Here is a 25,342-nt window from a genome sequence, read left to right as displayed (position 1 = left end):
TGTGTGTTTCCTTTCTTCCCCGCTGTAACGCTCTCTTTTTGAGTGTGGGTTCCTTATACTAACACTTCATTTTTCAATAGTTTTTCCCTTTTTGACATGGTTTTTGTTCTATTAGAAATACATCTATATGTATAGTCCTATCTAGTATTTGTATTCTTATCTGATTGTATAACATTTAGTGGCCTTCGTGGGTACTTCAGATAACCACACCAGGGGCCTCATTTATCAATATTACGTAGAAACTATTCTGAAATACGACTTACAAACTGAATTTAGAATGTTTGTATGCCTAGAAAAAGTGTTATTTATCAACCAATCCTACAAGCATCATACTCACACCTGTAAGAGATAACCATTGATAAATACCAATTGTTTTTAGCCTCAGTGCTTCTGCACAACTTTGGCTATTTGCATTTCGAAACGCCTTTAATAAAACCATGTATCAAAATCATCCCGTAAAGGCCCATGGGAATATACAACGCAGTACCATGAAATACAATGGCGCAACAAAAAAAGGGGGACGAGACAGAGGTAATAGTGTCGGAGATTGAGTACAGCATTTATTTGGCACGCTCAGTTGTGGCTTGACCAGTAAAAATTAAAATATAGGGACAAAGAGAGGACCAATAAGACAATTCAATTTGCTTTAGCAATGGCAAATATACTTCAAATGAGTAGGCAACACTCACCAATAAGCCATCCATCCTCAACAGCTCACTCCTGTAGGCGTGTAGGCTAACGTATACGCTAACAATGCTGTTCTGCAGAATGAACGAGTTGTGCATTCCACCTGGCTACCTTGCCACCACAGTCAGCCGCATATTTTGCGCATCACATAACCTATCATTGCCTCGTTTGTATCTGGGAACCCATTGTTGGCAAAGAAACCCCTCTTGGCCTGTTGTGCGGTGGTGTATGAAAACTGTATGTAATCTTTCGTTCTTCTGATGATTACATCCAGAACATCGGCTCCATGGGGGGAGAGGGGAGGGGGGTTCAGCTGTTTGAAACTGGTGTACAATACTGAACGTAAAATAGGCTAAATCCAAATTAAACACATACAACAGATCTACCGCTTCTTGCATTCACATTTACATGTAAGTCATTTAGCAGAAGCTCTTATCCAGAGGGACTTACAGTAGTGAGTTCATACATTTTTTGTACTTTTTTCTTGGACTTGTTATCAATGACAATGACAGATCTATAACTCCCATTTCTATGTGAATTTAATCTGGTTGCCCATACAGTTACATACTGCAGCCTTGATCAGGAAGAGCGTTGGGTGTTGAGCAATATTCTATCCTATACAATTGCGTACACTAGGTTTCCAATCTGAGGCACAAAAACATGAAAACATGAATGAGACCATGCTGTAGATCAATCAGACAACAACAGATGATCAACATCAATTCGCTAGAGATATTAGATTCACTGTGGATCCAGGCACAAATGTTTTCACCTGCATAACGAATGAGACACCAAAATTATTTTCTCGCAAACACTTTTCTTCTAGCAGTTGTTGTATCGCCTGCGCTATCACAACAGCTGCTCGTCACTTGACTGTCATTCGGAAAATTATTTCCTGGATCAGATTGAGATTACAATGTAACTAATCAGCTGGACACCAAATGAGCATCCACCAAGTATAATGCTTAATTATTGAAGAACCATGTTAATGACAGTATCAATTTAGGTTTTAAGTATCAAGTTAAGGTGACTCTTTCGTTAGAAGCATTCCATTTTGCAATCGCATACATCATTTTGGATTTGTGTGCCCATGAAAACTGTTTCCACCCTGTAACATAAGGAGACACGAAATGTTACATAGGTACCCTGCGTTTCTGATATCTTAACACAAAAACTGTCTGACTGCTAGATCTAGGATTTTTACAGGGTTCAAGTTAAATGTCTAATTTAACTGTTTAATGCTTAATATATGATATAATAACAACTTACACTGCTATAAATGCAAGGACAGAAAAGTTATGTTTTATGTCAAACGATTTTGGACAAATGTTGGCAAATATAGCTAGTTTGATATATGTCAATGTTAAGCAAGTTAGCTAACTTTATTATTAGCAATTTTAGCTAGTTTATCAAGCTAGCTAAAATCTTATTGGTAGAATAATTTGTCCCAGTTCAAAGGCAAGTGAACACATTCATGTCAGAGGTATGACTTCCCAGTTTCTCATTTCCCAGGAGGACATGAAGTCACCCTGAAATTGTAATACCCTTCCTGTTTTGTTAGTAATTCACTTATAGCCTGCACATGGAGAGAAATAAACATGTTTAAGTTACTGAAGTTAGGAATACTGGTGTACTTTAAGTTAAGAATACTGGTGGAGTAAGGTGTGGGTCATGTAATGGAATAATATTTAGTGTGGTGTTATGGGATGTATAGTGATGTTTCATTGTCTCAAGTGTTTGGGCAGGTGGAGCAAACAGGCTCTTATGTCAGTGTTAGGTCCGGGTATCTCGCCGATATTCTCCCATAGTTGGATGGTGGGATCATAGCGATGCACCAGTCTGGTCTCCCTGTAGTCCTCTTGGCAGTATCCTCCCAGCACATAGATCTTCCCCTCCAGAACCACAGAGGCTGCTCCAACATGGGAGATGGCCAGGGGCGTGAGGGCGCTCCAGGAGTCACTAACAGGGTCGTAGACCTCACAGGCCAGCTGGTCAATAGACATCATGTTTTCATCAACAGTGACTCCTCCGGCCACATAAAGATGGTTGTTTAAAGTCTCCATGCAGTGATGGGCTCGAGGTTGGCTCATCTCTGCCAGGTAGGTAGTTCCTCTCTCATGATGGTACAGGAACATGGACACCAGACAGTGGTACCTGCAGTCGAACCCCCCTGAGATGAAGACCTCTCCATCCAACAGTGTGGCAGCATGGCAACTCAAGGTCATATCCAAGGGTTTGGCAAAGCTAACAGGGAAGGCCACATTTGGTAAAGATAGCAACAAAGAAACAAAGTTTTACTTAAGTTACATACCATTTCCAATGGAACCATTAATTACTGCAAGTGATTCTGTGTTACCATTCCTACCAAAGAAAAACCTTACCTCCAGGAATCTGTATTTGGACAGTAGCGCTCCACACTATCCAGGTTAGTTTCTGGATCAATGTACCCTCCGATGGCATATATCATCTCATCCAGAACAACCACAGAAAAATTACACCTTTTCTCCTGCAAGTTGGCCAATCTCTCCCAGCGGTTCTGAAGTGGATCATATCTGAAAGAACACAAAGAATGAGAGGTGAAGGAAGAAAATAATGTAAAAACTTAAATATGTAAAAAATAATGTACCTAAAGGACTCATTACTTAGCAGATACAAACCCCAAAGTTCTTATCTCACCTGTAGACCGAGTTTAGAACGCCAAGCATGCCTTTATAATTCTGTCCCCCGAGCACGTACAACTTCCCTGCGACAACAGCCAACTCGTGACTTAACCTTGGTGGATTTGGCATCTCTCCCAGCAACCTCCACTCAACGGTCTTCACAACGCCTGTGTAGTTCCTCAGAGAGTTCCCAAACCACAGTTCTCGACTAGGGGTTCGCCGGATAAAGTCGGCAGAGATCTGGTCTCCACCCACCAAGACTAGGCTGTCCTTTGGTAGGTAGACCCTGCACAGGGTCTCAGATGCAATGTGATAAGAGCGAAAGTCCTCCAGCATAGTCTGATAAAGACGTTTTATGTTGCATTCAGTCCACAGTTTTGCGGTTTTAACTTCACCGAACTCCTTGAATGTCATGAGAGGAAAGTGGACGTTCTTCATCAGCTCTTTGGTGAGTTTAAGCCTTTCGCTGGGACAGGCCTCGATCCAGACCACCACTGCCTTGAAGACCACAAGCTCAGAGGGCACAAAGAGGGAGTTGCTTTTCAGGTATTTTCTAAGCTTCTTGACTGACAGGTCCTGGAATTTAGGCGTGGCTGCCACATTTTGGAAGTGTCTCAGGACAAAATCGTTGGCCTCTTCAAGGAGATCCGTTATGCCATAAGCCTCAGCGAAAGACGCCACATCCAGGCAGGAGTGGGCGTCCATTTCTTTTTTCAGGAAGTCGAGGCACAGCAAGAGGGCGGGCTGGAACTGGAGCTGGAAGGCAATGCAGGTGATCTCAAAGACACACCCCCAGCTGAGGGGGAGGGACCCGCTGTAGGAGTAGCCAATCAGGGCCTCCAGCTCTGAGGCCTCCAGGAAGGGAAGAGTCACACAGGCCTGCTGGGATTCCTTCATCCCGCTGGTGAACATTCCCCTGAAGTAGTCACTACTGGCAGACAAGAGCACTCTGTGGACTTGAGTCAGGAGAAAGAAGAGGAAACTGAATATTGTTGTTATCATCAGGTAGCTCATATAGACTACTTCCACATCTGGTTAATGATGACTCTTAATGATTACCATTTGTTTTGATCCCAAACGAGTCCCCAACAATAAACAAAACAAATATACAATTAACATTTCATTTAAATCGTTCTCATTATAAAATCAGATTATTATGATGTTGTTATATATTAATATACTAATAATATTCATATATCAGCCTATTATTCTTATTTACAGTGTTTTCCGTAAGTATATGGAGTAGCCAGCCAACTAGAAAAGTACGGGTGATAGTCCCCAATTTCTTTGCAGCACAAGCTCTATTTTGGTGGCCTCTGGTACATTCTAATGCCTTGATTCCATCCAAAATACACAGCTACATTTTGAATACTTTAATAACTTTACAATGACTGCAATAAAATGACTTTGCAATAAAAAATCCTGAAAATGTATGAATTCAGTGGGTTGTTTCTTGTTTTGGATAACGTCTAAGCCTTGGCCTATATGATCAGGAATACTTTCTAAGTAAGAGAAACATTTGTTTTGTGCGTGAAACCTTTCTTCTCTTGAGATGTAAGTCATATTTACTGTAAGATATGAATTACCACTTCTATTTTTAATTAATAGTTTGCCCTATCAATCAATCACTGTGGGAGGGATTGTCAGGCGAGGGGGCAGGATGACTTTGGCTCACAGAGTTGGTAGGGTTTCAAACCTGTCAATCAATCACTGTGGGTGGGAGTTTGAGGTAAAGCGGTAGATTAGTAATCTAGTCAGAAAAACGAGTCTAGTCAGCCCTTTGAATTACATTTATTGTGGCGTAAACTAAATCTAGTCCACTTTTTCAATGTAGTTTATTTAGGCAAAACATTTAAAAAAAAAAGGTTAAACATGGATTCCCTGTTGAGATTGTGCACCCACACTTTAATACAAAGTTAGGTGAACATGACTAGACCTACAGGTGTGATTGAATAATGAAGTAGGTGTTAAGCATAGACTTTACTACACAGAAAGCAGCAGTTGACTACTCACTCCATTGTGGACACTTTAATCAAATCAGTAGGTCTTTATCAATACCTTTAATAATACCATATAAGTATCATGACATTAGCTTTTATAACCTTCAATCTGTTTTCTTTTATCCTATTTTGGAACAGAACGAGGCTCTCTCTCCGCCACCTATTGTTCCTGTAGTAATGATTTGACATCTTCTGCGAATGTTTTATCATCATTTCCCAGCTAGCACAGTGGTACTGGGCCGATTCAGGCAGAGAGTCAGACTCGGCTGAGAGTCAGACTCCGCCAACGTAATGTGGCCCGAGACAAGGCAGCCTTCGGCAGTATGACCTAGAAAATGTGGACAACTACAAATACCGAGGTGACTGGCTAGACTGTAAATTCTACTTCCAGACTCATATCAAACATCTCCAATCCAAAATCAAATCTAGAAGCGGCTTTCTATTTTGCAACAAAGCCTCCTTCACTCACGCCGCCAAACATACCCAAGTAAAACTGACTATCCTACCGATCCTTGACTTCAGCGATGTCATCTACAAAATAGCTTCTAATACTCTACTCAGCAAATTGGATGTAGTCTATCACAGTGCCATCCGTTTTGTTGCCAAAGTGCATTATACCACCCACCACTGCGACCTGTATGCTCTAGTCGGCTGGCCCTCGCTACATATTCGTCGCCAGACCCACTGGCTCCAGGTCATCTATAAGTCTATGCTAGTTAAAGCTCCATCTTATCTCTGCTTACTGGTCACGATAACACGCGCTCCAGCAGGTATATCTCACTGGTCATCCCCAAAGCCAACACCTCATTTGGCCTCCTTTCCTTCCAGTTCTCTGCTGCCAGTGACTGGAACGAATTGCAAAAATTGCTGAAGCTGGAGACTTACATTTCCCTCAATAACTTTAAACATCATATCTCAGCAGCTAACCGATCACTGCAGCTGTACATAGTTCATCTGTAAATAGCCCACCCAATCTACCTACCTCATCCCCATATTGTTTTTATTTACTTTGCCTCTCTTTTGCACACCAGTATCACTACTTACACACCATCATATTCTCATCATCATCTGCTCATCTATCACTCCAGTGTTAATCTGCTAAATTGTAATTACTTGCTACTATGGCCTATTTATTGCCTTACCTCCTCATGCCATTTGGCCCGGATTTTGGGTAGTCATTCATTTTGATTCCGGGCCGAGTCCGACACCCGATTCCTGGCCGATTCAATCAGTTCCGGCCCCTGAGGGCCCAGAGGGACGCTTCTGGGCCGATTCCTCATTGCTAGCTGGGTTATCTGCAGATAATCGCCACAAAGCAGTAGTAGCCTACCAGTATGCAAATTAGGGAGCCAAATGAAAGTCTGCCACCAATGTGATCGGTCCCAGTCACCTAAAATATTTGTTCAGACAGAGTCCTTAATTCCAAACAACACTACCCATCACTAGGCTACACTGACAAGTCACTTTAGCGGTCAGTGCTAAGTCTCGACATGGGCTTAGAATACTAGGAAAATACAAATAAGATATTTTGTTTACTTGTCCCAATGCAATACCATTTATTTAATCAGGTCGACACCTTCTATAAACTAATCAACACAAGCTGTTTGGTCGTCAATCGAAGTACAGTAAATTACCTATGTGCCCGACTCCGTGGCTGGCTATATAGGCCTATGAAACACGCTAAATCAAATAAATGAATGTTCCACAAAACAACACATGAGTAGATTTCAAATCATCGTTACCACTTACATGACATAATAAATGTGACAGCAGCCAACCACAACGCACAGCCAACCACAGAGCCCAAAAATAATACAGGTACCGAGAGGCGGGACAGACAGCAGACTGACAAACCAGCAGGATTTCCCTGTCGCTCACTTAGAGAGATCCAGGGGAGCAACTTTGGAATTACAAGTGGGGGGGACATGATTATTATTTTATTTATCCAGTCGGATAAAAACTCCAAACAGCCTACTCGACCTCTTGGATGTGTCCGCATGGTCCTAAAGCTGTCATGTATTGTCATGTTGTGTCTTGTTTCTGTCCTTTCCCTTCACCCTGTCTCCCTCTGCTGGTCGTTATTAGGTTACCTTTTCTCCCCCTCTTTCCCCCAGCTGTTCCTTGTCTCCTCCTAACTACCTCGTCACCCCTTTTCCCACCTGTTCCCTTTTTCCCTCTGATTAGTCCTCTATATCTCTCTCTGTTTTTGTTCCTGTCTTTGTCGGATTCTTGTTTGTGTTTTTCATGCCTGAACCAGACTATCGTCATGTTTGCTGCAACCTTGTCCTGTCCTGTCGGAATCTGCCGGTCCATCTGAGCCTACCTATGTTTTGTTATTAAAGAAGTTCTGTTTACGTTAATTCGCTTTTGGGTCCTCATTCACGCACCGTAACAGAAGAATCCGACCAAGAATGGACCCAGCGACTTCGGATCCTCTCCACTCAGCCGTCGAGATCCAGGGAGCGATGCTAGGCAGACACGAGCAGGAATTGTCTGCTGCTCGACATGCCGTTGAGACCCTGGCCACCCAAGTCTCCAACCTCACAGAACAGGTTCACCATCTCCGCCTCGATCCACCGGCCACTTCCAGGGCTTTCGAATCTCCGGAGCCCAGAATCAATAACCCGCCGTGTTACTCTGGGGAGCCCACTGAATGCCGCTCGTTCCTCACCCAGTGTGATATTGTGTTTTCTCTCCAGCCCAACACTTACTCCAGGAGCACTGCTCGTGTCGCCTACGTCATATCTCTCCTTACTGGACGGGCTCGTGAGTGGGGCACGGCAATCTGGGAGGCAAGGGCTGAGTGTACTAACCAGTATCAGGACTTTAAGGAGGAGATGATACGGGTTTTTGATCGATCTGTTTTTGGGGAGGAGGCTTCCAGGGCCCTGTCTTCCCTATGTCAAGGTAATCGATCCATAACAGACTACTCTATTGAGTTTCGCACTCTTGCTGCCTCCAGTGGCTGGAACGAGCCGGCTTTGCTCGCTCGTTTTCTGGAGGGTCTCCGCGCAGAGGTAAAGGATGAGATTCTCTCCCGGGAGGTTCCTTCCAGCGTGGATTCCTTGATTGAACTCGCTATTCGCATTGAGCGACGGGTTGATCTTCGTCACCGAGCTCGTGGAAAGGAGCTCGCGTTCTCCGTTGCCCCCCTCTCCGCATCACTACCATCTTCCTCTGCCGGCTCGGGTGCTGAGCCTATGCAGCTGGGAGGTATCCGCATCTCGACTAAGGAGAGGGAACGGAGAATCACCAACCGCCTCTGTCTCTATTGCGGTTCTGCTGGTCATTTTGTCACTTCATGTCCAGTAAAAGCCAGAGCTCATCAGTAAGCGGAGGGCTACTGGTGAGCGCTACTACTCCTGTCTCTCCTTCAAGATCCTGCACTACCTTGTCGGTCCATCTACGCTGGACCGGTTCGTCAGCTTCCTGCAGTGCCTTAATAGACTCTGGGGCGGAGGGCTGTTTTATGGACGAGACCTGGGCTCGGGAACATGACATTCCTCTCAGACAGTTAAGGGAGTCCACGGCCTTGTTCGCCCTGGATGGTAGTCCTCTCCCCAGGATTCAGCGTGAGACGCTACCTTTAACCCTCACTGTTTCTGGTAATCATAGCGAAACCATTTCTTTTTAAATTTTTCGTTCACCTTTTACACCTGTTGTTTTGGGCCATCCCTGGCTAGTTTGTCATAATCCTTCCATTAATTGGTCTAGTAATTCTATCCTCTCCTGGAACGTCTCTTGTCATGTGAAATGTTTAATGTCTGCTATCCCTCCTGTTTCCTCTGTCTCTTCTTCACAGGAGGAGCCTGGTGATTTGACAGGGGTGCCGGAGGAAAATCACGATCTGCGCACGGTGTTCAGTCGGTCCAGGGCCACCTCTCTTCCCCCACACCGGTCGTATGATTGTAGTATTGATCTCCTTCCGGGAACCACTCCCCCCCCGGGGTAGACTATACTCTCTGTCGGCTCCCGAACGTAAGGCTCTCGAAGATTATTTGTCTGTAGCTCTTGCCGCCGGTACCATAGTCCCCTCCTCCTCTCCCGCCGGAGCGGGGGTTTTTTTTGTTAAGAAGAAGGACGGGTCCCTGCGCCCCTGCATAGATTATCGAGGGCTGAATGACATAACAGTGAAGAATCGTTATCCGCTTCCTCTTATGTCTTCAGCCTTCGAGATCCTGCAGGGAGCCAGGTTTTTCACTAAGTTGGACCTTCGTAACGCTTACCATCTCGTGCGCATCAGGGAGGGGGACGAGTGGAAGACGGCGTTTAACACTCCGTTAGGGCACTTTGAATACCGGGTTCTTCCTTTCGGCCTCGCTAACGCTCCAGCTGTCTTTCAGGCATTAGTCAATGATGTCCTGAGAGACATGCTGAACATCTTTGTTTTCGTTTACCTTGACGATATCCTGATTTTTTCACCGTCACTCCAGATTCATGTTCAGCACGTTCGACGTGTCCTCCAGCGCCTTTTAGAGAATTGTATTTTTGTGAAGGCTGAGAAGTGCTCTTTTCACGCCTCCTCCGTCACATTTCTCGGTTCTGTTATTTCCGCTGAAGGCATTAAGATGGATCCCGCTAAGGTCCAAGCTGTCATTGATTGGCCCGTCCCTAAGTCACGCGTCGAGCTGCAGCGCTTTCTCGGCTTCGCAAACTTCTATCGTCGTTTCATCCGTAATTTCGGTCAGGTGGCAGCTCCTCTCACAGCCCTTACTTCTGTCAAGACGTGCTTTAAGTGGTCCGTTTCCGCCCAGGGAGCTTTTGATCTCCTCAAGAATCGTTTTACATCCACACCTATCCTTGTTACACCTGACGTCACTAGACAGTTCGTTGTCGAGGTTGACGCGTCAGAGGTGGGCGTGGGAGCCATTCTTTCTCAGCGCTCCCTCTCTGACGACAAGGTCCACCCTTGCGCGTATTTTTCTCATCGCCTGTCGCCGTCGGAACGTAACTATGATGTGGGAAACCGCGAACTGCTCGCCATCCGCTTAGCCCTAGGCGAATGGCGACAGTGGTTGGAGGGGGCGACCGTTCCTTTTGTCGTTTGGACTGACCATAGGAACCTTGAGTACATCCGTTCTGCCAAACGACTTAATGCGCGTCAGGCGCGCTGGGCGCTGTTTTTCGCTCGTTTCGAGTTCGTGATTTCTTATCGCCCGGGCTCTAAGAACACCAAGCCTGATGCTTTATCTCGTCTCTTCAGTTCTTCAGTAGCCTCCACTGACCCCGAGGGGATTCTCCCTGAGGGGCGTGTTGTCGGGTTGACTGTCTGGGGAATTGAGAGGCAGGTAAAGCAAGCACTCACTCAAACTCCGTCGCCGCGCGCTTGTCCTAGGAACCTTCTTTTCGTTCCCGTTCCTACTCGTCTGGCCGTTCTTCAGTGGGCTCACTCTGCCAAGTTAGCCGGCCATCCTGGCGTTCGGGGTACGCTTGCTTCCATTCGCCAGCGTTTTTGGTGGCCCACCCGGGAGCATGACACGCGTCGCTTCGTGGCTGCTTGTTCGGTCTGCGCGCAGACTAAGTCCGGTAACTCCCCTCCTGCCGGCCGTCTCAGGCCGCTTCCCATTCCCTCTCGACCGTGGTCTCACATCGCCTTAGATTTTGTCACCGGACTGCCTTCGTCAGCGGGGAAGACTGTTATTCTTACGGTTGTCGACAGGTTCTCTAAGGCGGCTCATTTTATTCCCCTTGCTAAGCTTCCTTCTGCTAAAGAGACGGCACAAATCATCATCGAGAATGTTTTCAGAATTCATGGCCTTCCGTCAGACGTCGTTTCGGACAGAGGTCCGCAATTCACGTCTCAATTTTGGAGGGAGTTTTGCCGTTTGATTGGGGCTTCCGTCAGTCTCTCTTCCGGCTTTCACCCCCAGTCTAACGGTCAAGCAGAACGGGCCAATCAGACTATTGGTCGCATCTTACGCAGTCTTTCTTTTCGCAACCCTGCGTCTTGGTCAGAACAGCTCCCCTGGGCAGAATACGCCCACAACTCGCTTCCTTCGTCTGCGACCGGGCTATCTCCTTTTCAGAGTAGCCTCGGGTACCAGCCTCCGCTGTTCTCATCTCAGTTCGCCGAGTCCAGCGTCCCCTCCGCTCAGGCTTTTGTCCAACGTTGCGAGCGCACCTGGAAGAGGGTCAGGTCTGCACTTTGCCGTTATAGGGCGCAGACTGTGAGAGCTGCTAATAAGCGTAGAACTAAGAGTCCTAGATATTGTCGCGGTCAGAGAGTTTGGCTCTCCACTCAGAACCTTCCCCTTAAGACCGCTTCTCGCAAGTTGACCCCGCGGTTCATTGGTCCGTTCCGTATTTCTCGGATCATTAATCCTGTCGCAGTGCGACTTCTTCTTCCGCGATATCTTCGTCGCGTCCACCCGGTCTTCCATGTCTCCTGTGTCAAGCCCGTTCTTCGCGCCCCCGCTCGTCTTCCCCCCCCCCCCATCCTTGTCGAGGGCGCACCCATCTACAGGGTCCGTAGGATTTTGGACATGCGTCCTCGGGGCCGTGGTCATCAGTACCTAGTAGATTGGGAGGGGTACGGTCCTGAGGAGAGGAGTTGGGTTCCCTCTCGGGACGTGCTGGACCGTGCGCTGATCGATGATTTCCTCCGTTGCCGCCAGGTTTCCTCCTCGAGTGCGCCAGGAGGCGCTCGGTGAGTGGGGGGGTACTGTCATGTATTGTCATGTTGTGTCTTGTTTCTGTCCTTTCCCTTCACCCTGTCTCCCTCTGCTGGTCGTTATTAGGTTACCTTTTCTCCCCCTCTTTCCCCCAGCTGTTCCTTGTCTCCTCCTAACTACCTCGTCACCCCTTTTCCCACCTGTTCCCTTTTTCCCTCTGATTAGTCCTCTATATCTCTCTCTGTTTTTGTTCCTGTCTTTGTCGGATTCTTGTTTGTGTTTTTCATGCCTGAACCAGACTATCGTCATGTTTGCTGCAACCTTGTCCTGTCCTGTCGGAATCTGCCGGTCCATCTGAGCCTACCTATGTTTTGTTATTAAAGAAGTTCTGTTTACGTTAATTCGCTTTTGGGTCCTCATTCACGCACCGTAACAAAAGCACACCGTTGTCTCGTTTGTATCACATTCCAATGGTAAAACTGGGGGAGACAACAATGCAATTTCAGAATGTGTGGGGGGGGGGGGGGGGGGGCATATACCCCCAGTCCCCAGTGAAAGTTGTGCCCTGAATAGATCACTAGAAGATACATAGCCCATCTTACATTCTAGCGGGAGAATAGAGCCCAACAGTGGAGGTGTCATAATACCCATAAAACCTAGCGGTCAAACAGGGAAACGTTTCCAATCCTTACTTTTGCCGTTCATTTTTCTCATAGTGGATTTTAGAAACTCTTAAAAATAAGGGCTGTGTTTTGTGTAGGCTTACCCTGGCTTGACGTTTCGATAACCATGTAAATCTCCCTCGTACAAGGTGACTTTTATCAATATATTCAGCTCGATTTACTCTCAGATTCAAAAATTATAATTAGCATAAAAGTAGACATCATGCAAGACTACAAATCCCGGCATGCTCCTGCACGTCATCTCTAGCTGACACCTTTGCTAAAATGTATTGTGTCTTTATATCCAAAAATAATAATTTGGGGTGTCTTTCCATGGGCTCCATCTGAATTCACCCGCCGACGTTCCTCTGCACTGCCACGCACAACTTTTTCTCAGCTGGCACAATTTGATTGGCTGCTGTCCGATTCAAAATGTAATCGGTTAAATGAAGAGTTGATGCGCTGCACACTTTTTTAATAGCATCATTTTTATATTTGGGCTTGGGGAGGGTTGGGGAGGGTTGGGGAGGGTATCAAGTCAGGTCGAGTCAAAAGGCTCAAATCCAAGTCAAATCACGAGTCATTGGTGTTAAAGTCAATGTCAATTTGCAGTCATCATATTTCTGACTCGAGTCCAAGTCATGTTGCTCAAGTCAACACCTCTGCCTACTACCATACCCCATTTAAAGGCACTTAAATCTTTTCTCTTTCCCATTCACCCTCTGATTGGCACAATCCATGTCTCAATTATCTCAAGGCTTAACAATCCTTATTTAATGTGTCTCCTCCCCTTCAACTACAGTACACTGATTGGAGTGAATTTAACTGATTGGAGTGAATTTATGTGACATCAATAAGGGATCCTAGCTTTCACCTGGATTCACCTGGTCAATCTATGTCATGGAAAGAGTTCCTAACGTTTTGCACGCTCAGTGTATAATTCCATACTATGAGGTTGGATTTATACTGTGAAATTGTGAAAATATATCATTCTACAGTACATAGTCGTGATGTATTGTGACTTCAGTCTACTCACCATGAAATGATGCCCCACCAACCTCCAGCTCTACATCACAGCCCACTCTCTTTGTCCACAATTGTCTGATGGACTGAAGACTGACCTTCATCTGTTTTTCAGCAGAGATCTTCTTCTCTTCTGCCCTCGTCTCTACTCCCTTCTTCATCTTCTCCTCCTCTTCACTGCAGAGTTGTAGAACTCTGGGGACCCCTAGTGTTGTAGCTGCAGTCTGTATCTGGGCCAGTGTGTGTCTGTTCAGAGCTGCTAAGGCCCCAGTGTAGGCAAACTCCAGCACCCCTGCCAGCCCCACAAGCCCCACCTCAGGACCCAGACTGATGGATATCTCTGTCTGTATATACATGTCAACATCTCTCCTCTCGTTCTCCTCATCCCTCTCTTGCAGTCTCTGGTGTACGAGGGAGCTGACAGCAGCCAGGACAGGGGAGTGCGCGTGGAGACGCTGCCCGGCCTCAGTGCTCAGAGTCAGGTCAGTGAGGAGAGAGGAGTCCCTGAGCTGCTGCAGGGTTTGGAACATTTCTCTTGTATAGGAGTCTCTGCCGTATACCCTTATTGAATCCACATCCTCTATTCCACCTTTCTGCCCCCCAACAGCTGTCCACTCTTTGTTCACTTCTTGAAGCTCATCCTCCTCTTCTTCAGTTGTCTCTCTCTTTAGATGTATTTGACTGTTTTCCTCCCTTCTAAATGCTTCATCATCTTTATCTTCTTCTTCTGTGTTCACCTGATCCCCACAATCCTTTTCTTTCACTTCTCCTGCACACTCTTCTCCATCTCGATCTATATTGTGCTTATCCCCCCTAAATTCTTCATCCTGCCTCCATAGAGCCTCCAAACCCCTCTGGAAGCATGGTCCAGATAAAGCCATCGCTTCCAACAGCAACAGTCTTTATCTCAACAAATGTCCAACACTGCCTCCATACACATGCAGCTTACTATTATATAATTTATTTTTATTTTTATAAAAAATACTACACAAATTTGTAGCCACACTAAAAGAGCTCTCAGCCTTCGCTATCTGACTGACTGTGTGTGATCTTAGTGCAGTTCTCTTCCCCACTCTCTACAGGGTCAGGTATCTACGTTGTCTCCTCCTTCCCTTCCCTCTTCTTGTGTGTTCTAACTCCTGTTTGACAGAACCATTTATAAACCCCCACTCAACCAGACAGGCTGCTATATATAAACCCCTGAAGTCATACAGATCAGACCTCACAGTAAACGATAAGTAATTGTCTCTGTTTCTGGTCCATGTTCTCATCCCTCAAAGTTGTCCCACGGTAGGGACTAATAATAACAATTTTCATTTCATTTTTTCGATTCAGAGTTGCAACAGTATGTCCCCAATTTGACCATGCAATACCTTTCTGGTTATGTTAGTTGATGGAGATGAATGACCTACACTGACTGCATCTTGTCATTCTCCCATATTCTCTTTGTTTGCCCATAACATTTTATCAGCATTCATTATTTCCTGACTTGTTTTCTCAAATAATTGCTCTGTGTTTGTATTCATTTCTCTGTAGTTTGTACTGTGTATTACACTTGAAGCAGAGAAGGTCAAGAACCTGGAACCGTAAAAAGGGGAATGTTCTAAGCTTGGAGCCTGTTCGAGCTCCTCGAATCCCAAGGCTTCTTTCTCCAAGACATTGGATGCCACCTCCCAGTGCATGTGACTAGGGGATCAGTTGGGTTATGGCATGCTTAGAGCGTCGGAGGGATTGTGTTGCTCCTCCACAGCCAAACGCTGGGGTATCTGGGAGAGGAAAGGGTATATCTAGTCAGTTGTACAACTGAATGCATTCACCTGAAATGTGTCTTCCACATTTAACCCACATTTAACCCAACCCCTGAATCAGAGAGGTGCAGGGGGCTGCCTTAATCGACGTCCATGTCATCGGTTCCCGAGGAGCAGGTTTTTTGTTGGGGGGGTTTAACTGCTCAAGGGCAGAATGGCAACGTCACTATATTGTGACATTACCACTATATATTATGACATTACCACTATATATTATGACATTACCACTATATATTATGACATTACCACTATATATTATTACAATACCACTATATATTATTACAATACCACTATATATTATGACATTACCACTATATATTATGACATTACCATTATATATTATTACATTACCACTATATATTATGACATTACCACTATATATTATGACATTACCACTATATATTATGACATTACCACTATATATTATTACAATACCACTATATATTATTACAATACCACTATATATTATGACAATACCACTATATATTATTACAATACTACTATATATATTATTATTATTGCATTACCACTATCTATGTGGTTCATATTGCTTTGGTCTGATGATGGCTCTTGCTGTGGTTTTGGGGATAGAATTTCCATAACCTTATCTTGATCTTGGGTTACATTAATGACCCATCTCTCTTTTTACATGCCATACTTATTTCCTTCATAAATGATGAATGAACATGAAATAATGAATGTCCGAAATCAATGGAATGTTGTTTGTCCAAAGTTGGTCAAACTGTGGGATTCTGTATATGGCTAATACTAAGTGCTTATAAGTTGCACCCTAGATGAGACTATGTCTGTCTCAGAGATAACAGCACACATGTTGCAAAGACAGTCTCCATGCATGTCTCCTTGCATGTTTTAGCTACTGTATGTAATAAAGTGTTGCGTCCTTAATGAACTGTAAAAGGGAACTGTTCTGGGCATCTTGGTGCCTGACTTGAAGCCTGTTTGAGCTGCTTCAATCCAAGGCCTCTCTCATGTCAAGACATCCCAAAGCCTTGGCACCTCTCCTCCATTATGCATTCTGGAGCAAGAGAAAGGGACAACACATTCTTTATGGGTCAGAAGGATCACACACACACACAGCGTAGAGCGCAAATACACACACACACACACACACACACACACACACACACACACACACACACACACACACACACACACACACACACACACACACACACACACACACACACACACACACACACACACACAGAGAGCGCAAACACACACGCACGAACGCACACACACACACAAACACACGTAGGTTGGCATTTATTGGGATGACTTATGTACTTGAGGCAGCTCATCAGAGAGGTCACTAAATGGCACAGCCACAAAGTCATAACATACGGTTTTAAACCTAACCTTAGATTAAGACCTAAAAGCACATTTTCGTTTTCAGGATATTTTTTACAATTAAGCCAATTTTGACTTTGCAGCTGGCCCATCCAGTGGCAATCGCTCAATTCTACTTCCAGGGCAAGATCATGACAATACATGTCAACCTGGCTTTCTTCTGGAACCAAGTTACATGTTCCTCAGTACACAAACAACAATATAACGAGCCATACCATGTGGTGCTGGACCCAGTCAGGTCTTTGACACATTCACCCTCTTCCCGCTGAAAGATCAGACCAAAAAATGTTGCCGCCATCGTAGCAGTTTGTAATCAAGCCCTGCTCTTCCAGCCTGGGAACAGAAGAGGAATACCTGGTGGCTAGGTAGTCTCAGGTTGGACTCCTCCAAACCATCTTGGCTCTGACACACACACACACAAGCTTGGCAGATCCAACTGCCCATCTAAATACCTCTCACACTCTACAGTAACCTGTGAACCATGACAACCTTCAGAAATCAGCAGAAGGTTCTATGCTATTTATTGACACTTTATGTGTCCTGTAATACTTTGTCTGAAGTGAGACCCCTTTGGTCATTCAAAACACATCCATAAAGACTCTACATCGCATGACAGTGTGCTTACTTTAAAGTCAGACACCTTTAGTCAGTAATAACTAGGGCTGTGGCGGTCACAACATTTTGTCAGCCGGTGATTGTCAAAAATAAGAACTGTCGGTCTCACGGTAATTGACTGTTAATGAACATGAACACATTTTGCATCTCCTGGCTTACACATAGTCTACAAGACATTTTAAAAGGCCGAATAAAGTGGCCATTGGTGGAAGAAGGTGAGGACCAAGGTGCAGCATGTTCATGTTATTTATTAAACTGAACACAACAAGAAACAACTGCAACAGCTCCGTCAGGTGCAAAACACACTAAACAGAAAATAACTACCCACAAAACCCATGTGGGCAAGAGCTACCTAATTATGGTTCTCAATCAGAGACAACGATAGACAGCTGTCCCTGATTGAGAACTATACCCGGCCAAAAACAAAGAAATATAAAAACATAGAAAAAGGAACATAGAATGTCCACCCTAGTCACACCATGGCCTAAACAAAATAGAGAATAAAAGCCTCTCTATGGCCAGGGTGTGATGTAAAGCCATGTAATATAGCCTACACCTTCACAATAATCCATGATATATTTTAGACAGGTCTAAAGATGCATGATATGCAGAAATGTAGTCAATTTCAGAAGAAAAGAATAGCATACTATGAGTTGTCTTTATGTTGGGTCCTGATCTGGCTATGCCAAATGGCTGTGGGATACACTAGTTAATTAACAGGCAAAATTTGCTCATCATTCCGTGGCATTATTTTATATTATTTTATAGTATCAAGTATACATGTCACGCCCTGACCTTAGTTATCTTTGTTTCTTTATTATTTGGTTAGGTCAGGGTGTGACGAGGCTGGTTTGTGTAGTTTTTGTATTGTCTAGGGGGTTGTGTATGTTTATGGGGTTACCTTGTCTAGGTGTTCAGTGTTTTTATGTCTATGGTTGCCTTGATTGGTTCTCAATCAGAGGCAGCTGTTTATCGTTGTCTCTGATTGGGGACCATATTTAGGTAGCCATATTCCTTGGATAGTTTGTGCGTTGTTATTCTAGGTTTAGTTACCTGTTTGCACTAGTCATATAGCTTCACGGTTTGTTCAGGATTCTCTCTTTATTAAAAGAGTTATGTACGCTTATCACGCTGCGCCTTGGTTTCCTCATTATTACAACCGTGACAATACAATTGAACAAAGCTGAATAAAATATAAATATTTTCTCCCAAAATATTTGAGGCAGTGTGCACATGCGGCCATTCTGTGTTGAGCAGTTAATAAAGAAATAGATACTCGTATTGTCACGCCTGCTCCCGCTTTCCCCCGCGCCAGGCATCAGTGATTATTGGATTCACCTGGACTCCATCACTTCTGTCATTACCTTCCCTCTATATGTCTGGTTCCCCGCTCTGTTTCCTGCTTCAGCATTGATTGTCGTATGTCCTTGTTTACCCGCCTAATGGTCTTCACATCTGACTCATTACGAAAAAAAAAAAATCTTCATCCAGTTTGAGGTGAGTAATTGCTGTTCTTATGTCCAGAAGCACTTTTCGGTCACATAAAAAAAAACCCACAAAGTGCACAATTGGTCAGGAGCCTGTAAAATGGTGACCATCCTCTCTGGTGCCATTATGTTGCACTTAGCACTGCTATTTTAGTTATCAGTTATTCTGACTCAATTGAATCCACATGTGAAAGGTAATGTCATCACTTGAAAATCCCCATGTGACATATCATGTGAAGTGTTCCAAAAACACATGGATTCACTGACCCTGTCTGTTCTTCTGAAGTTGCCAGATATTCATGCTCGGAATTTGTTATCCCGTGAGTTTTTGTTTCAAAAGCACTACAGTGTTTCAGGTGCCAAGTTTCCAGTGAGGAATGGGGTGGGGACACAGGGTGAGTGATCCTGAGAGGACCCCTCACCCTAAGAGGCCTGGGATGTGCTGAGGTGATGATAAATTCACTAAAGAACAAGGCCCAAGACGAATATCTGCCAGTGTTGAATGTGAAAAAGCCCAGAAAAGCAGAAGTCAATTACTGTCCGCAGCATCCGAAAGGAGAAACCACAGAGTCTGGAAAATGAGAGAATTGCACTACTTTCAGAGATTAAGAAGAGAAACAATGACCGTATAGTGACAGAAGGCAAGAAGTTTTTCAAGGACAGCCCTTGGTTGCAGACTTCAAAACCAGATGTCCAGCTCTGTTCACTGAGAAAGAAGTGTGTGTCCTATATGTGCTCAGGTTTTATATATGCCACCAGTGTGCACACACACACAAGAAAAGGAAGCTGGTGACAAATCAAAGTGTTGACCAGTTGTCTCCCCTCACTGATGTTGATATAATATAGTGATCAAACGGCTAGTAATTAATTGTTCATCCTTCCTGTCTTCCTGTGTATACTGTTGTGATGTTCTGATAGGGTGAGTGACAAGTGCATTTGAATTTTTATGTTTTCAGATGAATGAGTTCATGCGCATATCTACTGCACCTCTGCTATCTACATTATTTGTTGAGCTCAACCGGGTACTCTCCACACATGGTGGAGATCTTTCGATGCAAAGGTTTGGAAGAAAAAGGATACATCTCATGGTGGCCATGTCCAAGGTTTGTATTAAAATGGGTAGACCTATGCTTATAAAATATTTGTTATGCCCCTGTCATGACAATTGCATGAGCATAATTCTCTAGACATATGATGGGCAAAAGTGCCAAGAATATGTAGGTTTTCACTTAATTAAAACACTTCATCGTGATTATATGGATTACATCAGCTTCAGCCAGGGATGAGGAAGTAATTGGTCAGATCACATGGTGAACTCTTTGGTCAAAATGAAATCCACCCTGTGTGTGTGGTTGCTTCATTTCATGTCTGATTTGGTTGAGATCTTATATAGATGTTGAGTACTTGTCTTTTGGGCTCCTGGGACCTAAGTGTTGTCTACCACACAATAACCATGCTCAAAACTTTTCAAAACTTGCAGTTTGTTATCAAGACTGCAGAGTTATTTTTTCAAAATGCTGAGTATTATCAGAATGGGTTCCCTTTTTTCCTCAGGATGACACAATACATACAAGACGGGCATGCGTCCTCAAGTCCTTGTGCATCTACCTAAACGAAGACCATGAGAAACTTGTGAAGGAATATATGGTGAGTTACATACACTAGATGTTACTTCCTTCCCTAGTTCTCCAATGAATGCTTTCAGTTCTCACTGGGATGTCCAACCTTAGATTTCAATTTGTAGTATTTTTGACATGTATGCATCTGTATTACTTCTGTACATCTCCAACTATGACTTAATTTTTTACTTTTCTTCATAAAATTGTAAATGTTTATGATCAGCAATCAGCATATTTAACTGTCTTGCCTCCAGTCTCTTGCCATACTTTGTCTAGACTCAGAAATTGTGTTTAGTCATATTTTACTCCACAGACCTCAAGTCCAACGCTTCCATGGAGCAAACTGTGATGTCATACAGAAGGAGGGAGCGGAGCCTGGAGATGACCCAGAGGACATCGGTGTCCTGATTGAAGGTTTGGAGGTCCTCAGTGTGGTTTGGGGAACATTGCAATGGCGTGTGCGCTGTTATTTGGACTGATATACGGTTTGAACCTAAGCTACCCACCAGAGCTCTAATGCACTTTTGAAATCCTGCAGAATATTCTTCTAAATCTGGATGGGCAGAGGTTGTCGTCCAAGGCGCGGATCCTAAAAAACAAGCTTCTGGAGTGACTAAGCTTGAAGAAGACTGACGCCTGGAATTTGTAATGCATATTTTTTTTGTGTTTAACTTTGGAAGTTGAAAATTAGAAGTCATACAATTTTTCAAAATAACTATTTAATTTAGTTTGCTCAATGGACTGAGACTAAGATGGTCTCATAGGTTGAAAGTCTCCTACATTTGTGTGTTGGTGGAGCAGACACAGAGCAGTGTTGTTGAACACATGTTCATTAAATAGAATAAATACGTTATTAATGGTTATAGCCTCCTTAAAATGTAGCACTTGTATTTAAAAAAAACATTTTTTTTAACCAAAATGGCAAAAAGATTGTGCAAGCAACATTGCAGTCATTTTTCACTACTTCTGATTTATTTGTACATTATTTGCAATGCGCATGTGTAGAATGTAATAATTCAGTGTTTAAAACAGTGTTAAAATTCATTTTGTTGCAGTCATGCACATCTTGCTGGATTATTTGTTAACTTTGTTTTTATTACGGGCCACATATTTTGTATGTTCCAATGTTTATTTTATTACATTTTTATAAATGTGTTTAATTGTTGCACTTAGACTTGCTAAACTTGAAATGACAGAAGTCATGCACAAATCCTTTTCTTAATGAGCCTCGGTTTTTTTGTTGGCAAAAATATTCTACATGCATTTGTTGAAAAAACTGTTGAATGTTAACCTTAAAGGACAGAAGTGCACACATTTTGCAAGACTGTTTAGTGTATGATTTGGAAGTGAATACAGCATTCTCAAATGCATAATGTGGTTAATATTTGACACAAACAAAATAAGTCTTGGCGAAAATTGGTTTATTTGGTGCTTTTCATTGAGTGCTGGAAGGAATTAAGTCTCTTACTGTTTTAGTCAGTAATTAAGTTAAAAAGGACAATATAACATTTTGGCGATGTGTGAAAGAGCTAATGATGGTAACGATCTGGTGTAATGTTAGGTTCACAGGAGGCCAGCGGTTTTCCATTTGCGTAATCCTTCAACTGTGCTAAACTGTTCTGATGAAAGAAGCAATAAAACTGGCCTTCGTTAGACTAGTTGAGTATCTGGAGCATCAGCATTTGTGGGTTTGATTACAGGCTCAAAATGGCCAGAAACAAAGACATTTCTTCTGACACTCGTCATTCTATTCCAGGCAAGAAATTGCCAAGAAACTGAGGATCTCGTACAACGCTGTGTACTAATCCCTTCACAGAACAGCGCAAATTGGCTCTAACCTTAATCGAAAGAGGAGTGGGAGGCCCCGGTGCACAACTGAGCAAGAGGACAAGTACATTAGTGTCTAGTTTGAGAAATAGATGCCTCAAGTCCTCAACTGGCAATTTCATTAAATAGTACCTGCAAACCACCTGTCTCAACATCAACAGTGAAGTGGCACCTCTGGGATGCTGGCCTTCTAGGCAGAGTATCTCTGTCCAGTGTCTGTTCTTTTGCTCATCTTAATCTTTGCATTTTATTGGCCAGTCTGAGACGGGTTTTTTTTGCAACTGCCTAGAAGGCCAGCATCCCGGAGTCTCATCTTCGCTGTTGACGTTGAGACTGGTGTTTTGTGGGTACTATGAAACAATGTTGATTTGACCAGTGGGCACGTTATTCACTGCCTATCAATAGTGTTGTCAATGTTTTAGAGAACATTTATTATCTCCCTTAATATTTTCTCTCATATTATAAACATGTGGGTTAAATGACATTACTTGAACTGTTATTGGAGAAGATTGATAGTTTTTACTTGATTTTCAAGCTCTTCTGACATATTTTTGTAAACTGTACTTTAGAATCTCTTAATGGCTATATTGTTTTAATAAAATGTTTATTTCATTGATTATTATGTTCTCTTGAACATTAGATCCAGTGGCAATGCTACCACAGTGTGTGAACCATCACTGGGCCTGGCACAGCATGTTAATGTCTTCCTTGTTCTTGGTTACCTTCTCATTTGTCACGTGATGGTGCTTTTCACTCTGTCTTAAAAAAACAATTGATGGTTTCTTGACATGATGAGGTTGACTGAACTCCACCCAAATGTGTTCCTTGTCCTCCCCCCTTTTCTGTTATGTTGCTCGAGCAGTCTTCAAACGAGGAAATGATCACGACACGGCTTAGTAGCATATAAAAATGTCAGAACATTTCCTTGTGTAGACAGTCCCAGAATTTCTCCAGCTCTCTATCTTGAACAGTGAGTGCAATGTTCCGTCTAAGCTGCACACGTGAGTTGTTTCTAGTTTACTGCTTTGCCATCACAAGACAAAAATGATCCTCCCCTTGGGAAAAACAGGTTAATCATCACCGTCTTGACACTCAGTCACTTGACGACTAACTACAAAGGAGCACCAAGACTGCACCGAGCCAGTCAGTGTAGAGACCTTACCTTTGAACATCCCTTGACAATGGGAACGATGACTACTCTCCTCCTACTGGCCTGCCTGTCCATGGCCTTACCATACACCGTCTGTGGTGAGCCGGTAAATCCATTTAATCTCCTGAAAGATCGAGTGGACTGTATGGAAAAGCAGCTGGGCAAGATTGTAACCCCGGAGGAGGACCTCAGTGCAACAAACGCAAAACTGAAGTTGCAGGTAGCAAGAGTAGACACACTGAGGCAAGAGAGTGAAGGTACATCTAATAAGGTAGCAGCTCTGGAGGCCAAGCAATGCTACAGAGGAAGACCTGGAGGCCCAGAAAGTTGAAGTGGGTAGACTGAGAGGCTTGGAAGAAAACCTGAACTCTAGAGCAGCAGCAGCTGGATGGACAAAGAGTGTTGGTGGCCAGGCTCAATGCCACGAAGACAGAGCTGGAAGCTGAAGTACAGGAGCTGAAGAGAGACAACAGAGGTAAGACATATTTTCAACCAGTCTTGCTCACTGGGTAGAGATGTAAATAATAAGTGTGAACACTTGACCTCTTTTTCATCAATCCACCCCTCTCCGCTCCTCCTCCCACTACCACTATCCCCCCATCTTCTCTCCCCTCTTCCCCAACTTCTACCACTCTTCCTCCCATTCCTCCTCCTTCCAATACTGTAGCGGACAGTAATATTTATCATGTATGATATTATAAACACCAGAGGTGTGGACTCGAGCCTCAAGGCTCTGGACTCAACTTTGACGTGAGACTGATAAATTGAAATGATCTGGACAGGCTTGGTAACATTTTGTCACTCATTGGTTCCCACCTCGATGACACCGACAGTGATTTTCATTGTGGTACACCAGAAGTACACTCATTTCCAATGGAACGCTGCGTTTGCCTTGCAGATCATTTACTTGTGATGCATTTGGAATTGGTTGTCAAATTGATTATAATAGAATTCAAATGTGTTGTAGACAAAATAATGAAAAGCGCTGTCTGGTAGCCACAATAAATAGACAACGATTCTGTGACCTTGGGTTTTCACACCCCAGATTTCAGAACTGTTTTGAAGTAAATTATTTTCATTAAGGTACTCACTTTAAAGGTACCTAAAGTACAGAGCATCAACATCCTGAGACATTTGTAAATCAGTTTTATTAGGGGAGTGCTCTGAAGTGTCAATCTGGGTTCAGCCATAAGGTTCTATCTAACACTTCTGAATTAGACAAGTTCAGTTTCTAAGAAGACTGTAGCTATTTTACCAAGATAGTAAGAACACATCATCAACTACATTAAGAAATGTATTGTGATAATCAGACAACTTATTGTCATAACTGAAAAACTGTGACAACATAATTTACTTTAAGATTTCTTACAGTGCTGTTTCTTGTTGTTGCTTGGGTGACATTATCACTGGCTTAACTAGCTAGACCAGGGAGATGGTAAAGACATGTTCTGATTGGTCCGTCTGTATTTGTTCAGGCTTGTGACTGGATTACAGATAGAAGCGTATAGTGCCAAGTCCAAATGGGTTTATGCAGATAAATTAGAAAGTCCTTTCATTTTTTTTTCCACATTAAATGTACTTTAAAAAAAAGATTGCTTCACAGACATTAAGAACCATCTAAAGATCTATTACATGATACATACCAAACATGGATACTATAGTACTATTCTATCACAATAGTCTCTGGGTACTGTAACAGAGATACATTTTGGCCCATCAGAGGTGGAGATGCTGACTAGTCTTCGGGCATTGTCCTTTGTGCTTTCAAGTGTTCCAAGATAACATTCCATGCAGCTCCAGGTGACAGAATACACATAAATTA

General features: G+C 43.6%; 1 protein-coding gene and 1 long non-coding RNA gene across 2 annotated transcripts; one reads left to right on the top strand and one right to left on the bottom strand.

Moving 5' to 3' along the window:
• Positions 1–535: 535 nt before the first annotated feature.
• Positions 536–14,740, bottom strand: LOC110531550 (kelch-like protein 33). Its single transcript, XM_021614778.2, has 4 exons — positions 13,657–14,740; positions 3,364–4,303; positions 3,069–3,239; positions 536–2,931 (listed from the first exon to the last, which is right to left on the bottom strand). Exons 1-4 carry the CDS (start codon positions 14,522–14,524, stop codon positions 2,409–2,411), a joined length of 2,502 nt encoding a protein of 833 aa, XP_021470453.2. The 5' UTR covers positions 14,525–14,740; the 3' UTR covers positions 536–2,408.
• A 3,721-nt stretch (positions 14,741–18,461) lies between these two features.
• LOC110532998 lies at positions 18,462–22,202 on the top strand. The gene is made up of 5 exons (XR_005053179.1): positions 18,462–18,934; positions 19,881–20,027; positions 20,479–20,571; positions 20,857–20,957; positions 21,082–22,202. It is a non-coding gene; the product is annotated as an uncharacterized LOC110532998 (long non-coding RNA).
• Positions 22,203–25,342: the final 3,140 nt, after the last annotated feature.

This window comes from Oncorhynchus mykiss, chromosome 9, assembly GCF_013265735.2.
Source record: "Oncorhynchus mykiss isolate Arlee chromosome 9, USDA_OmykA_1.1, whole genome shotgun sequence".
Lineage (NCBI taxonomy): Eukaryota > Metazoa > Chordata > Actinopteri > Salmoniformes > Salmonidae > Oncorhynchus > Oncorhynchus mykiss.
Note: the sequence above shows the minus strand (reverse complement) of the source record. Positions and strands in the feature narration are given on the sequence as shown.